General features: G+C 40.0%; 1 protein-coding gene across 4 annotated transcripts in view; it reads left to right on the forward strand.

Moving 5' to 3' along the window:
- Window positions 1–18,612, forward strand: part of LOC106889728 (sodium channel protein type 5 subunit alpha-like) — a 214,053-nt gene that overhangs the window by 56,518 nt on the left and 138,923 nt on the right. For all 4 annotated transcript variants that reach the window (XM_014945075.1, XM_014945076.1, XM_014945077.1 and 1 more), the window contains exon 7: window positions 6,333–6,563. In XM_014945075.1, coding sequence (XP_014800561.1) covers window positions 6,333–6,563 — 231 coding nt within the window. The remainder of the gene's footprint in view (window positions 1–6,332; window positions 6,564–18,612) is intronic.

Raw genomic sequence — 18,612 nt, forward strand, 5'->3', positions numbered from 1 at the left:
CACTAAAGCCCTTCAGTGATATTAAATACCACGTTGTTCCATTTGCTGGTTAATAGAAAAAAAGAAAGATGAGGAGTATTATTTATTAGTGTAATACGTAATAACTCACACTCTATTTTTTTCTTTCTGACTATTTGATTAGTTTTTTGATAACTGCATTTTTTAGGTACTGGTTACTAAATTATTTGCTGACATAACTGCACAGAGATATGCTATTGGAATATCTGGCCTTAGATTTTATTGTCAAGATTACCTGTGCCCTGAGTATGTTTAAATTACAGATGAGGGGAGCTACTAATTGCCATAGAACACCTACCTGTCTGTAAAACATAGCTAAGGTTTCTTTTTAATGTTAGCAGATAACTTCAGAGGAGTCGATTCATTTTTCATTTAGACACATTTATTTTAAAAGAAATATTGGGCATGATGCTGTGGTTTATTTGGAGATCAGTTTGAGTGTTTAATGATAACATAGGCTTATACTGAGGTGAAATATTTTTCCACTGTAGATTTAAAAATGAAAAGATGATGAACACTAATATATTCCATGAGATTTTTGTGTTCAACTGCTGGAGAGAGCAGAAGAAGGTTATTATTTTTGTTTCCTTTTTTACATCTTAGGTGAAGAAAGCTGAGACGTACTCTCCTTTGCAAATATCTAAGCTTTTCCTCAATAAAATTGATCACACTTTTCCATCAGGTAGTTACATTTGCACAAACATAGTTGAACTCAGTATGCTCAGTGAAATTACTTACCGAAACTAACGGGCCAAGTCCTCCGTGGTGTAAGGCTTCTGTCCAACAAAGCACTTAGAGGGTGGTTTTCAAAGGCATTCAGCTTCACTTGAAATCAATGAGTTTCACTATTGACTCCAGAGGGAGTCAGTAAAGCTTACTGCTTTTAAAAATCTCACCTACCTTTGATGCCTCCCTCTGAGTGCACAGGCTGGCACAGGGACATTTAGGGGACACAGACCCACAGGACTCAAGAGGATCTCCCAAACTCTCAGAGTCCATTCCCCTAAGGCCTAAGGCTGCACTTAGGATAGCTCACACTTAGCCTGATATTTGTTACCTGACTTGTTCTGACAGTCCTTCAAAGGTGGAGATTTCATGATACTCCTGAGAAGTCTGTTCCAGCACCTTATTGCTTTCACCATTAAAAGATTTACCCTGGAAGGACAGGTTCAGGTCCAGGTTCAACAAACCAAGTATTAGCATTGACCAGCAAGCCATGTGCTTCCCACTCACTGGAGATCTGGGGCTCGGTTTGCTTACCACCATCCCAGGATCTCCTGCTCCCCAGGGCCATGGATCACCTGCAGGTCCTGTCTCTGATCCCAGACCCCTATCCAGCCTCACTCTCTCTTGGTGCATTATCAGTTCATCATTTTTTACCCTACAGACACTGTGTAGGACATCAGGTCAGTGCCTTGCCCTGTGTGGCAGCCCTTAACATGCTGGAGGACCTCCATGGATCCCCTCAATTTTCCCTTTTCTGCTCTAAACACACCCATTTCTTTCTGTTTTCCAGTTCCCCATGATATTGAGAGAAAACAAGCTTTGTACAGTGGCTGAGTATCCATTTACCCAGACTTACTAAAAGAAAAAAGTTTTTAATTTCTTCGTATATTCCTTATGTTTAGGTGCTTAGAATTAACATTTTCTCTATGGGAGCATTAAACCTTTAACTCTCTGTGATTTTATTTATTAATTAGCATCTTGCACATTGCCATAGCAACTGGGTTTGTTCGTTTTCAATCTAGATAGGAACCACAGTGAGCAGAACAACCCAGTGAAGTCACTCATTTGTCTCCCATTACCAGCGCATCCCAGTCCCAGTGTGCTCAATGGGAACCCTTCTCCTGAAAATAGAGGGTCTTGACTCATAGTTTACCTGCATGGAAATCACCAATGTTTTTGATAACAATTAATTGAGGTAATTATGAGCTCTGAGGTACACCCTACTATGACTCGCCATCAAAAGCCTGCAAAATGCAGGCCATCATCAGCATCATCATCAGGATTTTGTAAGATGCCTGTATCCAGAGAAGCTCCACTGCTCTTTCTGGAACAGGCGTGTGCATCACGGATATCTCACATAAAATGACAGGATACCAGCAAAAGGTGACCTCATAGAAAATTGGGCCAAGGCACTTTGGGGCCTGATCCAGCTCCCGTTTAAGTTAGTGTGAGTCTAAAGACTATAAATAGTGCTGTGAATGTTATCCAGTACTTTACTGATAGCCAAAACAGAGCTCAGAGCACAAGAATTAAGACTGTGTGGAGAAGATTGACCCTCGTTCACTGCTTCAGTCTCAGTGAAGTCCTCCTGCAGAGAGATAAATGTCTTCCTTCTGGTGGGTAGCTCACTTAAGTCAAAAAGTACCTATCCCAGAGGTGAACAACACATGACATATTTGTCCTTTCCTTGGAGACTGGCCTGACTCTTACATTTCCACACAAAGATGGTCTACAGGAATGCTGACAACCATTCAAGTTCACCCACATGCTATTAAACTCTTTGCTGCCCCACGTCTCAGTGGCTAATGACAAAATACGTTCATCAAGAGTGCACTTTTCTCTCCCTGAGAATAATATCTGCACACGACTCATGCAGACATGTACAAGACACATCTGTATCCTCAGGAGAAGGAGCAGGCTAGGTGGGGACAATCATGGTGCAAGTCACACTCTTTTTTTTGTTTTCCCTTTCTCTCCCCACTCGTTTCCAGACTCTGCATGAAAGTGTCTGATGTTCTGTAGGTGATTGCCAACATCTGGTATGGATGTCATACTGAATTATGCTAATACTTTCTCACATCTCATAGAAGGAATGGATGGTGTTGTGGGGACTTGCCATTTCTCATTGTTTGGTGTTGCTTGCATTTTCTATGGTTTCTGATTTGCATTTGAAAACTGATTATTTGATTAACCTCTGAATGTGGTAATGTCTACCTGCATTAACAGGAATGTTTGGGCCAAATCCTTCTTGCTTTCTGCAGATATCAGGATGCCTATACAACTCTCAATCCACTGATTTTCGTGATGTTTTTCATGTCATGTAAGCAGGATTTGGCCTAGAATTGTGGAAAATTCAGTGACTCAGGAAAAGTCTGTATTGATTACTCCATAGGGAGTGATCTATATACCCATTGTCATTAGTGGGTGTAGATGTTACTCAGGTTTGGATCAGATCCTCATTTTTTTCTGCATGCTGCCTGGTTTCATGTTTGACTTGCAAGAATTAAGTAAATGCCTCTAATGCCCCATAAATAATATCTTCTATTAAGCTATATTGCAGTGCTCTCATTGGCACTATTTCAAAGGAGGATTATTTATCTAGAAGATTTAACAGGGGTCTAAATTTGAATACATCTAGCATTGCTTTTAGAAAACATGGGATTGATTCAGAGAAATGCAGAGCACCTGCAAAAGGTTCTGGGTGTCCTTATTTCCCCTCTGCCCTTCCATTTACGATGCACAGAAAGTTTAAATGAATGGTGATGTAAACACTTTGTTTAGCAGTGAGTTGTGCCAAGCAAATTGCTGGATGCTACTTAATTTTCTGGGCAAATTTTGTTTTTAAAAGGTGAGAAAAAACAGTTAGACTAAGTATACCACTCCCTAAATGGTTTTCCTGGAAAGTTTTAACAAAGGTCCACGAGGCAGAGAACAGGTTATTTTTAAAAGGTCTTTAATTACAGCAATTGTATTACTAAAGCATTCTCAAACTGTTCAGAAGCCTGTATGCTATTAAAACAAAAAAAGAAAAGGAAAGTAAATCAGAAAGCCCTCTCATAAAGAAATTATTTGACACCTGCAAGGAATGAACTCGTAAAACTAATAGTATAGGGTTACTGTTCTATTTAAAACCCCATCAAGTAAACTGAGAAAAACATGTTTCATGAAATTACCTGGAAATTAACAATACTGGGGCCTGATTTTGAAAAGAGATAGTCTTTACTAGTGATTAGGATTTTGTAGGTCTTGTTTCCTAATATTATCCCTATTCACATGAGGACTTCCATTGTCCTTGCCCATGTGAGTAAGATTAATTACTGTACTTAGATGACACAAATACAGGCCTCAAGCTTGATTTGTATTACAAGCAAATAAATGTGCTGCAGGGATTTCCCAGAAGGTACTGCAGTAAAAGAATTTGTGGTTTGGCTCCTTTCCCTCTCTTAAGACTCGGTTTCCATTGGACTTCCCAAATTTCACCAACTTCAGTGAAGAAACATCAGTGCATTCAAAGGACAGCCAGTTAAGAAAATCACCAAAACCATTTCAGAATATCAGAGAAAATAAAAAATATTCTAGTGCATTTGCAAACCATATTTCTTTTCCCCCACCTCACTGCTTTTTTAAACCTGGCTGACTTAAAGGTCTTATAGTCTTAACATTGGATAAGGGGAAACCCCAGGAAGTCCTTCAGAATTGGGCTACAACTAAAACTACTTTCACTTCAAGTATAAAATTCACCCAAGACTAGATTATCAGAAGAGCTATGCTTTTTATTTGGGCACCAAAATAGGTAGCCAAATCTACAGATGGACTCAAAAGTTCAAAGCTGACCTTTTTCTAGGTACCTGAATAGAACTGACCTCATTTGTAAAATCCCTTTCTGTTGAGGAGTACGGATAGCATGAAAATCCAGCTTTTGTCTGATGTTTGTACTGTAATATTTTTTGCTTTATTTTTTATTAGAGCAGGGAGCTGTCTAACCTCTCCCTCTTTACCATGCCACAACTAGCTTTAAAGAGGCAAACGAAGGGGAGAAAGGAGGCTACCCAAACTTGATGGGCAGTCCCTTTTGATTAAATGGCCATTTATAGACAATAATAAAATCCATAAGTTAACCTAATGGCAATACCCTATGCAAGAGGTCTTGCAAGGAGACTATTTTAGGCTCCTAGATACAGGGACTGTTGGACCTGTTGGTCATTCCATCAGCATATCCTCCTTTGAGAAACTATGACTTCCCCTTACTTTAACCACAGAATTTTAAGCAAGACCAAAAAAAACATTTTGCCTTCCCACGAGTCCTCAAGTATATTTTCATATTATTTTAAATTATACAGCACGAGCTCAACCTTTGTGGCTGCCAAACTCTTGGGGTGGAATTCCAGGGAACTGAGATTTAATGTGTATGATCATATTCAGTGAGCAAATCAACGTGCTTCTGAGTATTGCCCAGGAGAATTCCTCCTGTTTCCTCTTTGCATTTTCTTTTTTCCATTTAACTCAATTTTTCTTCCTGCTGCCATACTCGTGACAGTGATTATCAGAAGCACTGATTACTACTTATCGAGTATTAATTAAATATAAATAGGAAAGAAACAACAAAATTGCTACTGTTGTGCAACTGATATTAACATCCAACTATAGCACACAAGTTTAGAAGAAGGGTCTTTTTTTTTTTCAAAAGAGTGGGTTTTGTCATATTCATGTAATATTCGACCAGCTCAAATAGTGCTGATCTCCAGGAACACTTCAAAAGCAAGCAATATCTTTTGAGATAACAGCGTAATTATTCATGTCTGTATATTTATAGAATAATAAACTGAAGCTAGTGTTACGAGGTGAAATAGCACAAGAGAAGCTAGTCTGCATGACCCAAGCCTTTGGTGTTTGCAATAAGATGATTTATATACACTGACAGCATATTATTAACTTTGCCCAGGTATTGTTGGAGCCTCAGGTTGTTTTACTCAAATAGTTTCCACTGGGTTTATTTGATTGCCCATATTATTTGTCTTATTTCTAATCCCAAATTCTTGTTGTCTTAAGCAAATGAATTGAAGGCAGAGGAATTATCCATATGAGGACAGCGAGCTGGATTTGGCACCAAAATATGTAAAATAATCAGGGAATAAATAACATTTCCATACCTCTTCATCTGTTTATGTGAGGGATAAAGTTATCAGAATCACCTGAGAGATTTAAAATTAATTCACGTTCTCTAAATTCTATGGGATTTAGGTTTTACAGCCTTTACTGCAGCTCCATGAAAATATAAAAGACATTCTGTATTTTCTTTATCCATGGCTTTTTTTTGTACCTCAATGTTCCTCCATCCAGTTTTTTTCCCTCCATTTTTAAATCAGTGTTTGTGTAACAGTAATACCAAGACTTTTGGCTAGACGAAAGTAGGCCAAACTAGACGTTCATAGTGATGACTTGTGTCTTGTTTCTACCGTCTAGTTACAAACACGTAGTAGAAACCCTTCCAATTTTCCCTTCCATGGAGATTTTAATCATGAAAAGTAGCTCTCTGCAGATGTGTTTCAGCCTCTCAGTCTATAAACTCTTGGCTTTTATCTCCCTAGGACTGAAGACCATTGTAGGGGCACTTATCCAGTCTGTTAAGAAACTTGCTGATGTGATGATCCTGACCGTTTTCTGCTTGAGTGTCTTTGCCCTCATAGGCCTCCAGCTCTTCATGGGCAACTTGCGACACAAGTGTGTCAGGGACTACACCAAGTTTAACTCCACCAATGGCACGTTGTATTTGGATGGTAGAACGTGGAACACCTCAGAGGAATTTCTTAGTGATCCAGGTAAGTTCTTCTTTACCCTGTTTGGTTTTTGGTTGGATGAAGTTGGGGTTTTTTTATTATATTGACCAAAATCTAAATGTGAATCAATAAATGCAGCATTATGTGACTCTTTATGATATTGATGTGATTTTGAAAGATCTAGGTGGCTTTTTCTGATCTCTGTGGTGGCCTCACAGTTCATGCTGAAAGTATTTCTGGTGCTTTCTTATGATAAAGACTAAGATCCTTGTTGGATCATTGATGATTTTCACAGTTTTAGAGCATCTCATAATATTTTTGTTTAAGCTCCCTTTCCTGGAATTAGGAAGTCACATGAAAATTTCAAGTCTGGGTGTGGGTCTTTCTTTAAGACAATTTATAGCTTTTGCATTTTCTAGCAATTCAGGATTTATTAATCTGAAAAATCCCAAGACCATTTTTTTAAGGAAAGCTTATGTTATTAGGGCCCTAATTCATTATTTGGGTTGGGCCATCCTGCAGTATCTGGTGCTCTGATGTTTATTATCAAAAGGCTGGTTTTCTAGGACAAAGCAATTTTTAATACTCTACAGTCTGCTATACTTTGAATTACAATGAAATGGGTTCACTGAACTCATTTATTAACATTTTTTATAAATAAGAATTTCATGTAAATAAACTTCAGAATGTAAACAAGTGGTCCAGCTGTTCCTGCTCCAAAGCCCTCTGCGTCACTGGAGGATCCACCCCAATTGCAATGGACATGGACTCACATCTAAAACAATTCAGTGATGCTCTTGAGGGAAGTAAGTTGGTGTAAGTTGGTAGGAACTTATGACCAGCGACCTTCGGTATTTCATTTATTTTGAGGAGAATGAACGAACCCCATAGTCAACTCATTAACTGGAAACCTGGCTAGGAGGAAGTGACATAGTGTCACAGGGTACCTCTGCTATGACTGTGTGGACCCTGCCGTCCTATATCTTCAGCCATCTGCACTATAAAAACCCCCTGTCCGATTCCTGGAAGTTGTCTGGTAAAATGTTGCCTCCTGGTGAATGCCTGGTAAAATGTTGCCTCCAATTCCTACTGGCTTCTTAGCATGTACACCTTTTCAGTCAGGCTACACAGTCCAGGGATTGGGCTAAGGGCAGTCCCACCATTTCCCCACTGGTGAGTTCTGGCCCTTCCTCGATTCCTCTCCCTGCAGTCTGAGCAGCCCTGGAAGCAGTGGTGTTATAAGGGTTTCATTCAAGGAATAAAAAACTCAACATTTGGTGTCTTTGGATGATGTGGTTGATTAAGGAAGGGCAGCTCACAAAGCTCTGGTTGAATGAGGGTTGTCTTTGGGACCGACCCTGACCATCAAGTTGCGTGTCCACTGGATGTCCCTGTATCACAGACTCTTGCAAGTTGAAAGGGCAAAGAGCTCTCTGCCAAAGCTCAAAAACCACACTGGTCCTATGTTAGCTGGTGATGAGCCTGCTAACATGTTTTTCCACCCATACTCTCCGTGCTTCCAGCTTGTGGATGTGTAGTCGTGGAGCTAGTAAAGATATCTGTGCACCTGTGGTGGATTAAAGCACTTCACAGCTACTCCACCCACAGATAACTGAGAGCTGTGTGAGGTGCTGCTCTCCCTCTCTCTAGAGGCATTGAGAGATATAAAATACTGATGTGGAACTATAAAGCCCTGCGATAAAGGTGAAGGGACGAAATGGAGCTGTGAAGATAACCTGGCTCTCTGGAAATGGAAGTAGGGAAAATGCACTACTGGATAGTGTCTATAAAAATATAGTTAATGTCAGGGCCAGCTGCAGCATTGCTTCAAATGGGAGGAATTGTACAGCTGTTCTAGCATGCCATGAGCAAGTTTATTTGTGTGGTCCTGATATGGGGAGGAGGGGAGACGCTCCCATAAATCCATTTAGTAAATCCAGCAATGGTTAATATGGTCGTGAAAATATGCTTGTTATCACTAAAGGAGATTTACCTATTACAAAGATAATCAACTTGGTGAGATAATGGATTAAAGTGAATTACAGTTTGACCATGTGGTATTAATAGTAAGTAATAATAATATCAATGAATGTTTTCATAATATCTGAAAATAAAGACACGGTGCATTATGGCAAACAGCCATCAGTTATGGTGGATGCACAAAAATAATTTAAATGGTTGAAGTGTTGAGTCAGTGCAGCAGGCCACTGAAGAACTAGAAGAAAAGTATATTTATAGGAAAAATGTACTGACATCTGAATAAGAATAATGAAATGTTCCTCGAAATGCTGGAGAAGGTGGCTTAGCTATTAGGCTAGGGAGAACAATATTTAGTAGGATTTTCATTTAATGTTGAATACTGCACTAAAGCAATTCAGAAATGGAAGGACTGGCTCATTTTGTAACTAGCAGGGATAGTGCTTTATAGTTAATTTTGCATAAGTATTATGGTGAAATGAAGTGACTGTTTAGCAGAGTACTACTGACCACAATTTAATAACAGTCCGAATTTCAAGTACCACAGGGAATTAAGCAATACGTACAGTTAGATTAAAGTGTAGGCAGACCAAATTAGATAAAAAGAGGAATATATTAAGAAATAGAGTAGTGTCAGTGTTTATTCTGAAGAAGAACTAGAGAAGAAAATTGGCCAACATGTTGAGATAGTAGAGTTCACTCGAAGGGAGCACAGACAATTAGAAAAGCTCTTTGGAGACTTCAAAGCCAATGTGGCTGAGTCATTTAGTTTGGAGCAGGGATACTAATCTGAAAAACAGAAAACAGAAACCTGCAGTACTGTCAGAGATTGGTAATACTACTTAAAAAAGAAATAGGGATGTGAAGAAATAAAGGAGAGAAAACCACTCAAAAGCAAAATTGGAAAAACCAATTGTTAATTCTGATCATCAGGACACCAAAACAGAGGATCACAATAGGGTGACATGCCAGTTCTGCTTCTTGGAGAGCAAAAGTTTTCTTTGGATTCTTTGAGAGAGTTTAAAATGTTTTAAAGGACAGCAGGGAGTCTCTGAAATGGCATCAGCCTCCTCTCGTGCTTTTGAACCTTTTTTGCATGAAGGGAAAAACAAAAATGACTGAAACCCCTTAAAAGGGTAATACAGTGAAGAATTGCCTGGTGCTGCAGAGGAAATAGCTGAGAGCCTTAGTCATGACGTGCAAAGAAAGATAAGAACTGGGTTTTCAGTCTTTCCAGCCCTTTTTAGCTTGAGATGACTGTGTGCCACAGGCACTTGGTACAGGAGACATTTTGGTTTTGTAGAAGACCTGGAATAGCTTCAGCTCTGCTTTTTTATCCAAAACTGACTTGGTATCCAGACCAAATTATATCCTCTTTCTTTAGTTCCTTTCAGCCCCCAGGCAGGAAGTTTTTTCTCATCTGTCTTCTCAATCCTCTTGTTTTGAATTTATAGATGGGGAAAAAAGTCAGTTTATAAACTTTGTTTTCATCATCATTGGCTTAACCACAGTTATGTGGTAACACTTAAGTTTTTGTTGATCCCTGAGGAAATAACCACCATGTCCCCAGGGTTCAGGAACTCCTTCCATAAGCTACACTCTCAAGACCCCCATGAACTCTCCTGCCCTTCCGCTGTGGTCACCACAACTGTCTTGGCTAATGGTGCAGGTGCTGCCTGGCCCTTCTGCTACCCCTGTGCCTGTCTCCACCACCCGTAAAGGCAGTGTACCAGCACTAGTGGTGGTAGAAACTGTGGTGGCAGAAGAGAAACCTTTTTTTTTTTTTTCCTAAATTTGAAAAAAAAAACAAAAACCGAAAAGGTCCATTTCTGTGCATGACAGATCCATAAGCAGTCAGTCCCCACTACCTCCCCTTTCAGGCCTTCAGCTGATACTTAATTTTGCTTGCATGAACTTGTCAACCCTACGTTGCAGGGTTGCTAGTGTTGTCAAGAATTACTGGGTTTCCTCCTCCTTTTATGCATCTGCCATGAGATGATAATATAAACTAAATCCCATAAGGAGTGAGGATTTCCAACCTTCCCACCCAATACTTTGCTTGTTCTTTCAGTTGTTTCAGAGGCTCCTGCAGCTGGAGGAAGTGCCAGGTAACTTGGGGAGCAAGGGACAAAGCCCTTAAGCATGGGGATTCTGTGGGAAAACCCACACTGAGAGATCTCTTCCATTTAGCTTCACTAATTACTAAGTCCTAGCATACAAAAGTGACATTGAATATTCCTGATCAGACTGTCAAGAAGGGGACTTTCTTGGCATCGTCATTAAAAGCTCTATTCTGTGAAAGAAACTTCATTTAAGCTACTGCAGGTGCCTCTGGTTTCTTAGCTTAATTACTGGGAGCAGCAGTCATGGTAAGGTGAGATACCTGCTTAGTCTCTCCTCAACTCACAGGGGAGATACAGGTCTAAAATCTGCCTTTTGGTGGGCACATCTATCTCAGGGTGAACAGGAGAATTTTCTTATTCTTTCCAAAAATTTAAATGAGTCTAAGTCTTCACAATTCACACACCAACCTCTAAGAAGAAGGCCTATCAGAAAAGTTATTCCATGGTTTTGCCTCCCATGAGTAATTCTTACCACTGCAAACTTAGGAAGGGGGAAAGGAAGATCAAGGCAGAAGTAGCTCATCAAAGTAGCTCAGACTCTTCTGTAGGACTGTTCTTTGTCTGTGTGAATGGAGTGTGGGATGGGGGACAGCTGAGGATTAGATAGAATCAAGCCAAAGAATTTTTGATGTCAGGTGCCACTGGTAAAGTTAAAATGGAGGCACAGCTCATTCATGTAGGAAAACATTGATTACTGGTAAGTAATTATTTTCCTACCTGCAATTCTAGATTTGGTAAGGGACTGCAATCAATAAGCCCAAGGAAGATTATTTTTAGACATTAATAATAACAAACCTTGGAATCTGGAGCTGTAGATGCAGCACAGTGCACATATATAAAAATAAAATAAAGAAAGAAAAGGTAGAAAATAGTGATAGTTTATATCCATAGCATTAAGAAAATGATGGGATCGATATATCAATATCAAAGTTATTGAGCTGTCGGTTGTCTTTAGGAGAGGTAATAGTTTAGAAATACCAGCTGATTGAAAAACTGCAAGCTTAATTCCAATACCTGTAAAGATTTCTAGGAAATCAGCTGCAAATAGCATGCTTGAAAGCCTGTCTTAGGTTGGGGTGTTTAAATAAAGATGTATTTGATGAAGTGAAGCTTTATGAATGTGTGATTTAAAGTGGATTGAAAGGTATATGATGTCAGATATGTCACTGGCTTAGAGAGAGAAAAGATGTACCAATGGACTGAGTGTAGTTGATTCATGTGGCTGGTGATTGTAGAATCTTTAATGTCATTTATGTATTCCATTACTAAAATGGATTATTGACTAGTCAGTAAGAGTAAGTAGAAATCTGAGTTTAAATAGTGTGTTCTTTTGTAGAGCACAGCTCAATGTAAGGGCTGACTACATAAGAAAAAAAAAACGTGTAAGAAATAAACCTTAAAAATATAGTAAAATTATTATAAAATCACTTTTGAAATTATAGTCTCAAACCCCAGTATTTTCCTTTTCTTTAAGTACTCTACTTAGGACACTCTGAAATGGTCTTGTTTGCAAAGTATTCTATATATGCTTTCTCTCAAAACCAGTTTATTTTACCCTTATTACAGGTAAAATAAAACCTGTAATTTCCTTTAGATAATCCTGTCCAAGCTATTGAAATAAAAAATAAAAATAAAATAAAAGAATGCTTAAGCTTTATTAACCTTTAACTGGCAGGAATAACTGCTATTTTTATAGCTTAAGAGAGGGATTTCAGGGTTGTTATTTTTTAATTCCAGGCATGTTTCCGGTATTCATTTCATGGCAATGATTTTTCTCTTCTTCTGAAGTCAAACTGTGTAGTTACCAAAGGTCTGGAGGAAAAAAAGCTTTAATTAAAAGGAAAAAAATCCAGATAAATATAAATGTACTATCTGTTTTGTCATCTCCAATTAGACCTGGGAGACTTATGGTTGTTTCAGGTTCTATATTTAGAAAGATATATAAAATACATTAAGTTGAGGTTCTTATTTTAGGTACCTAGTCTTTCCAGCTCCCAATTTCATCCAACAAAGTAATAGGAGTGACTCGGAGAAGGAATTTTCTGAGGTGGCCTCTGGAGGAGCCTGTTTCATTTTCTATCCCTTAATCGTACTAGCCAGCCCTGGGAGATGATCCAACTAAACCAGCCATGTAAAATGCTTAAGAATGAGGAATGTGAGTGCTCTACGTAGATGACCTTTGGTTGCAAAACAACTTGCTGAACATTGATGTGATACTCATCCAAACCGTGGTCGTCTTTGGTACTTGAGAAGGGATAACAGGCTTGTGGGAAGCAACTGGTCTTGTGCATGGTGTGAATGCAATCAGAGCCAGTCTGGTTGCTCAGAGCTGATAAATCAAGAGCAGTTTCAGACCCATGAGAAATAATTCTAGAGCCTTTCCACATCCTTTATGTCCTAGGTGCAATACACTGTTGAAATAAATGGATGTGGATGTTGAGGTATATATCTGTGAATGCACAGAAATGTATGTGTATATATAGATGCGTGTGTGTGTGTATATATCTTCTCTCAGCTCTGTGCCTGATAGTTAGCTCTGCCTGATGAATTGCTTAATTTTTGCTTTCAGAACCACTGAAATGGAACCGCATGAACAGATATTCTGAAACTGTATAGAAAATAACAATGTCCAAATAAGATAATAAATGTAGCAAGTTTGGGGAGAGCTGAAGCGTTTGAGGTGTTGTCTGAGGTGGTAATAGAAGACAGTGAGTGTTTGATGAGTAATTATGGGGGTGGGAGGAAAGAGGGAAGCAATAAATCAGTTTGAGATTGGAATAGGTGTTTTTATTATGTATGATTGTATGTGAACCAATGATTAAGACAAAGAACCTCTCTGGGCTTTCAGACTGTGCTTGTCAGCGGGGAATCTATTCACGTTACTCTACCGTTAACTGTAAATGTTGTGGCTTTGTTCGGGTGCTGTGGATCTTTTGATAAATGGCTTCATAAATGCTCAAACCTTAATGCTCTGATGTGTTATTAACATGGGTATTGTACCTGTGCACTTCAGTGTTTTAAGCTAAATAGAAAAAGAAAGGCACAGCAGAAGTGCAAGGATCAGAAAATTGTAGGAATTGGTAGAGTTGAATCCAACACAGTCTCTTCCCAACCATTCAATAGGATTTGTTTTGGCCTTGTGTTGAAAAAGTAAGTTCTTATCTTGGAACAGTTTGTAAAACAGGAGGATTTGTCCCCCAGGTACTTTTCTTTTGCTCTTATCATTGCTTTACTGCTCACAGAGAGGACAAATCTAGTAGAGGACAGATCTGCCACAGAAGATTCAGACTGAACAGTTTCAGAGTTTTCCTGCACCTTCAAATTGTTCATAAACTACTGAGCTAATATACCACTTGATTTGCACAGTGATATGCATTTGAAAGGACCTTGTCTGTGCCCTTTGGAGCCTATCCATACACTTCTGCTCGCTCTGGGTTCGGCAACAACATGCCTTGCAAAGAGAAGAGGTAGCTTTTGCTTTTAATGCTAAACAGTCATCTCAGGTGCACCATGAGCCCATTGGCAGATAATGGTTTGCATTGCTGCTTTCCCTAATCGCACTGGTTGTGAGGAATAAGTAAAAAAATATTTTCTCCTGATATTTTTCATCAACACTGGATTTAGCTAAGTGAGATGGAGATGCAATATGGGAATTGCCAGGCTCAATCTGGCCTTGGTTACCTACAGCAGCATCTGTCTGTGACACAGAGCAGCTCCTCATGTTCCAGAAGAAATTAATACAGCCTGAAGTATAGATACTCTTCTAAATTTTTATTAACATTTACTGTTATAATTCTGGATATCCTTATCTGTGTAAGCAAAAAATCTCTTTTTGAATGTTTTGGCCACAGGGGCAGCCTGCAGCAGTAGCTTCAGCAGTTGAAATGGCAAGTGTAGTGAAAATATTTCCTTTATCTTTAGGTTTGAATTGTTTTCTTTTTTTTTTTTTTTTTTTCTCTTTTTACCCCTCCATTTTCTTAAGGCAAGAAACATTGTTATCACGTTCTGTGACCAGGAGCGCACAAAGCTCTCTCTTCTGATTTTCCAGAATGCATGCTATTTTTGACTCAGATAGTCACCTCTTTTCTAAGATAAAAGATCTCAATTTTCCAATTGCTCTTCTTATTAAACTTTTCCCAGTCATTCTCATTACCCACTTCTCAATACCCTGCAGCCCAGCAGTTACCTTATTGAAAACAATGCTGTGGTCTGTCTTCTGGATCACAGAATCATAGAGTCATTTAGGCTGGAAAAGACTTTAAAATCATTGAATCCAGCCATAAACCTAGCACTGCCAAGCCCACCACTAAACTATGTCCCTCAGCACCACATCCACATGGCTTTTAAATACCTCCAGGGATGGTGACTCAACCACTTCCCTGGGCAGCCTGTTCCAATGTTGACAACCCTTTCAGTGAAGAATTTTTTCCTAATACCCAATCTTAACCTCCCTTGGTGCAACTTGAAGCCATTTCCTCTTGTCCTATTGCCTGTTACTTGGGAGAAGAGACTGACCTCCCCCTCGCTACAACCTCATTTCAGGGAGTTCTAGAGAGCGAGAAGGTCTCCCCTCAGCCTCCTTTTCTCCAGCCTGAACACCCCCAGCTCCCTCAGCAGCTCCTAATAAGACTTGTGCTCCAACCTCTCACCAGCTTCATTGCCCTTCTCTGGACATGCTCCAATACCTCAATCTTTCCTGTAGCGAGGGACCCAAAACTGAACACAGCACTTGAGGTGGGACCTCACCAGTGCCGAGTACAGGGGCACGATCACTGCCCCAGTCCTACTGGCCACACAATTCCTGATACAAGCCAGGATGCTATTGGCCTTCTTGGCCACCTGGGCACACTGCTGGCTCATATTCAGGTGGCTGTTGACCAACACCCCCAGGTCCTTATCTACCCGACAGCTTTCTAGCCACTCTTCCCCAAGCCTGTAGCGCTGCATGGGATTTTTGTGACCCAAGTGCAGGACCCAGCACCTGGCCTTGTTGAACCTGGTACCACTGGCCTTGGCCCATTGATCCAGGCTGTCCAGAACCTTTCTACCCTCAATCAGATCAGAACACTGCCACCAACTTGGTGTGGTCTGCAAACTGAGGGTGCATTCGATCCCCTCATCCAGGTCATTGATAAAGATATTAAGCAGAGCTGCATGAGACAAGCCACTGGTTTATAGGTTGTTACCTGAAGAGTACTCCATCCTGTTCCTTCTGCATCTCAATATGACACTTTTCTTTGATCAGAGCTTTGTATTATATAAAAGTGTTTGCTAAGGATCCCTAAAAAAAATTCCATATTTCTTACCTGAACTGATATAAGGAATTCAAAACTTGGCATCGTTATGGGTGGGTGAGATTTTCTCCTTCCCTGCTTTGTTTCAGGTTCTACAACATAATATCTCACTTTGCATTTATCTACTGTTTTTTGTTTGGTTTTTTTTTTTGTTTGGTTGTTTTTTTTAAATGGAATAGGCATCTCTAGTGGTCCTTATTCAGTCCCGGCCTCTGACTTGAATTCGATCCCCTCATCCAGGTCATTGATAAAGATATTAAGCAGAACTGCATGAGACAAGCCACTGGTTTATAGGTTGTTACCTGAAGAGTACTCCATCCTGTTCCTTCTGCATCTCAATATGACACTTTTCTTTGATCAGAGCTTTGTATTATATAAAAGTGTTTGCTAAGGATCCCTAAAAAAAATTCCATATTTCTTACCTGAACTGATATAAGGAATTCAAAACTTGGCATCGTTATGGGTGGGTGAGATTTTCTCCTTCCCTGCTTTTTTTCAGGTTCTACAACATAATATCTCACTTTGCATTTATCTACTGTTTTTTGTTTGGTTTTTTTTTTTGTTTGGTTGTTTTTTTTAAATGGAATAGGCATCTCTAGTGGTCCTTATCCAGTTCTGGCCTCCGACTTGATTTACCTGGAAAATACTGTGTATAGTAGATTTTGTCACCTCTCTGGTCACCCTTTCTTTCCCTTGTACTTATAAATGTAATAAAGTGGTGCAGATACAGCCCTTTGTTAGCCTGCAGAGATACTGCACATTGACTTTTAATCTTAACCTTTGTCTTCTGTCTCTTAGTCAGTTTTTGATCACATTCATTTGTTTTCTTTATCACAGTACAAGCAGGAGTATTTTCTTCTATTTTTCTGGCATCTGTCTGTAATCACAAATGCATTCGACCCTTGTAGCAGCTTTTGATTTTAATTCTTTTGTGTCAAACATACAAAAAACCGCCACAAAACCTCTACAAAACTTCCAGAGAGCACACTTCAGCATTTTGCTGCCTATTCATGGGAAGCATATGTCTAAACAAGTGGTACTAAATAGGCTTTTAGTTACGTGCTATGCAGCCTACATCCCAAAGAGCATGGGTCTGTGTGACTGGTCAGGCGCAGAGACACGGAAGGAGATTATCTGAAGATGTTTAAAAGCCAGCATGTGTATTTATTGCTATTCATTGTCTCCTGTCTCGTCTTCCTGGGGGATGCTCATGGACTTGGCATGGTCCCCAAGCCAATTTGACAGCATCTAAATTCTCCACTCCCCTACGGTCTGCAGCTCCTAATGCTCCTGATGTGCTTTTCCATCCCGCCTGATGTGTTTTTCCTTCCCTCAGACCATACAGGCAGCATGAACCAAGTACTGTGGATCTTTGAGCTTTTCAGAGCCTCTTCCTAGTGTACAGGAGCCATCTAGCAGAGGGCTTGATGGATATTTTTAGTGATATTTTATTTTTCACTGTTCTATTGAAATTGGACATGTGCTTTTCTGTGCTATCATGACTGCTGAGCCCTGGCTGGGAAATTGCTTCTTTGGCTTGTGTCAAGCCTGGGGAGAAGTATTGATAGGAACCTACCAGAGACACTTGAGCTTAAGGAGACTGCTTTCCTCCCAGCACCTTGTTGTATGGCTTTCTACTACCTCCTCTCTGCCCTTCCATATCTCCTGCAGGACAGCTCATGCCCAGAATTCAGGGCTGCAGTTACCCTAAAGTCACATGTTAGCCAATGCTGCACATATGATTCTCCAAAAAAAAGTTGTCCCCTTGATTTCTGCCCCTTCTACCCACCCAACCATCTTCACAATTAACTCCTCCTGTTCCTTTTTTAACTGAAATTTTGAAAATGTCCTTCCAGACTATTATGGGGTAAGGTGTCAGGTGAGAGCTGGGCCAGAAACGAGTGCCCAGGGGAAGAGGGAGGGAAGGGTGGGAAGCAAGAAGGGAGAGGAGAGCACCCGAGAGCCTGCAAACCCAGCAGAAGGGCTGGGAGCAGCAAATGCCAGGGGACAGCAGAGGAGAGCCAGATCCCCTGTCATGGGGTGAGCAACAGGAGAGTAACTGATTATTATAATTATTTGCAACCCCTTTTAGCAGGGAAGAACTAACTGGCAGTGCCATTTATTCCCAAGCATTCTCCCCTAATAATACCCTTAACACAGCCTGTTCCATCGCTTTTGTGAGGCATGTTTTTCATCTTCAAACTCAATTTCATTTATTAGAGACTTCACCGTTTGCGACACAGTGTGCACACAGCAAGTGCAGCAAGGACTCATTTTAATTATTATGTATTGCCAGGAGGTACGGTGTGTTTGTGCCGGTGGGCGAAAGGGCGAGGAGGGGGTGTTATCTATTTTGCTTCTGTGTCACGTATCACAACTGTAAGGTGATGGGGCTTTCTGAATTGCATTTTGCATTTGGAATCGGGACGTTTGCTGGCTGTCAGTGCTCTGTGCCAGCCACAGCTCAGGGGGAAAGTCTCCAAGCAGTGAGCACCCGTGTGGCTGCAATAAATAGTCTGAGATAACAGACACCTCTCTGAAGTTTTTGTTAGAAAGTCAGCCAGAGGACTCTACTCTGGGCAGTGACTAATGATATTTGAATGTTGCTCTTTATGCAAGGGTGATAATATATAGTGTTGGTTGTTTGTTTTTTTTTTTTAATTGAAAGGAATTTGTTGCAAGAGGACTCAAAATATA

The sequence above is a fragment of the Calidris pugnax genome, unplaced genomic scaffold, assembly GCF_001431845.1.
Source record: "Calidris pugnax isolate Ruff unplaced genomic scaffold, ASM143184v1 scaffold54, whole genome shotgun sequence".
In the NCBI taxonomy this organism is placed as follows: Eukaryota; Metazoa; Chordata; class Aves; order Charadriiformes; family Scolopacidae; genus Calidris; species Calidris pugnax.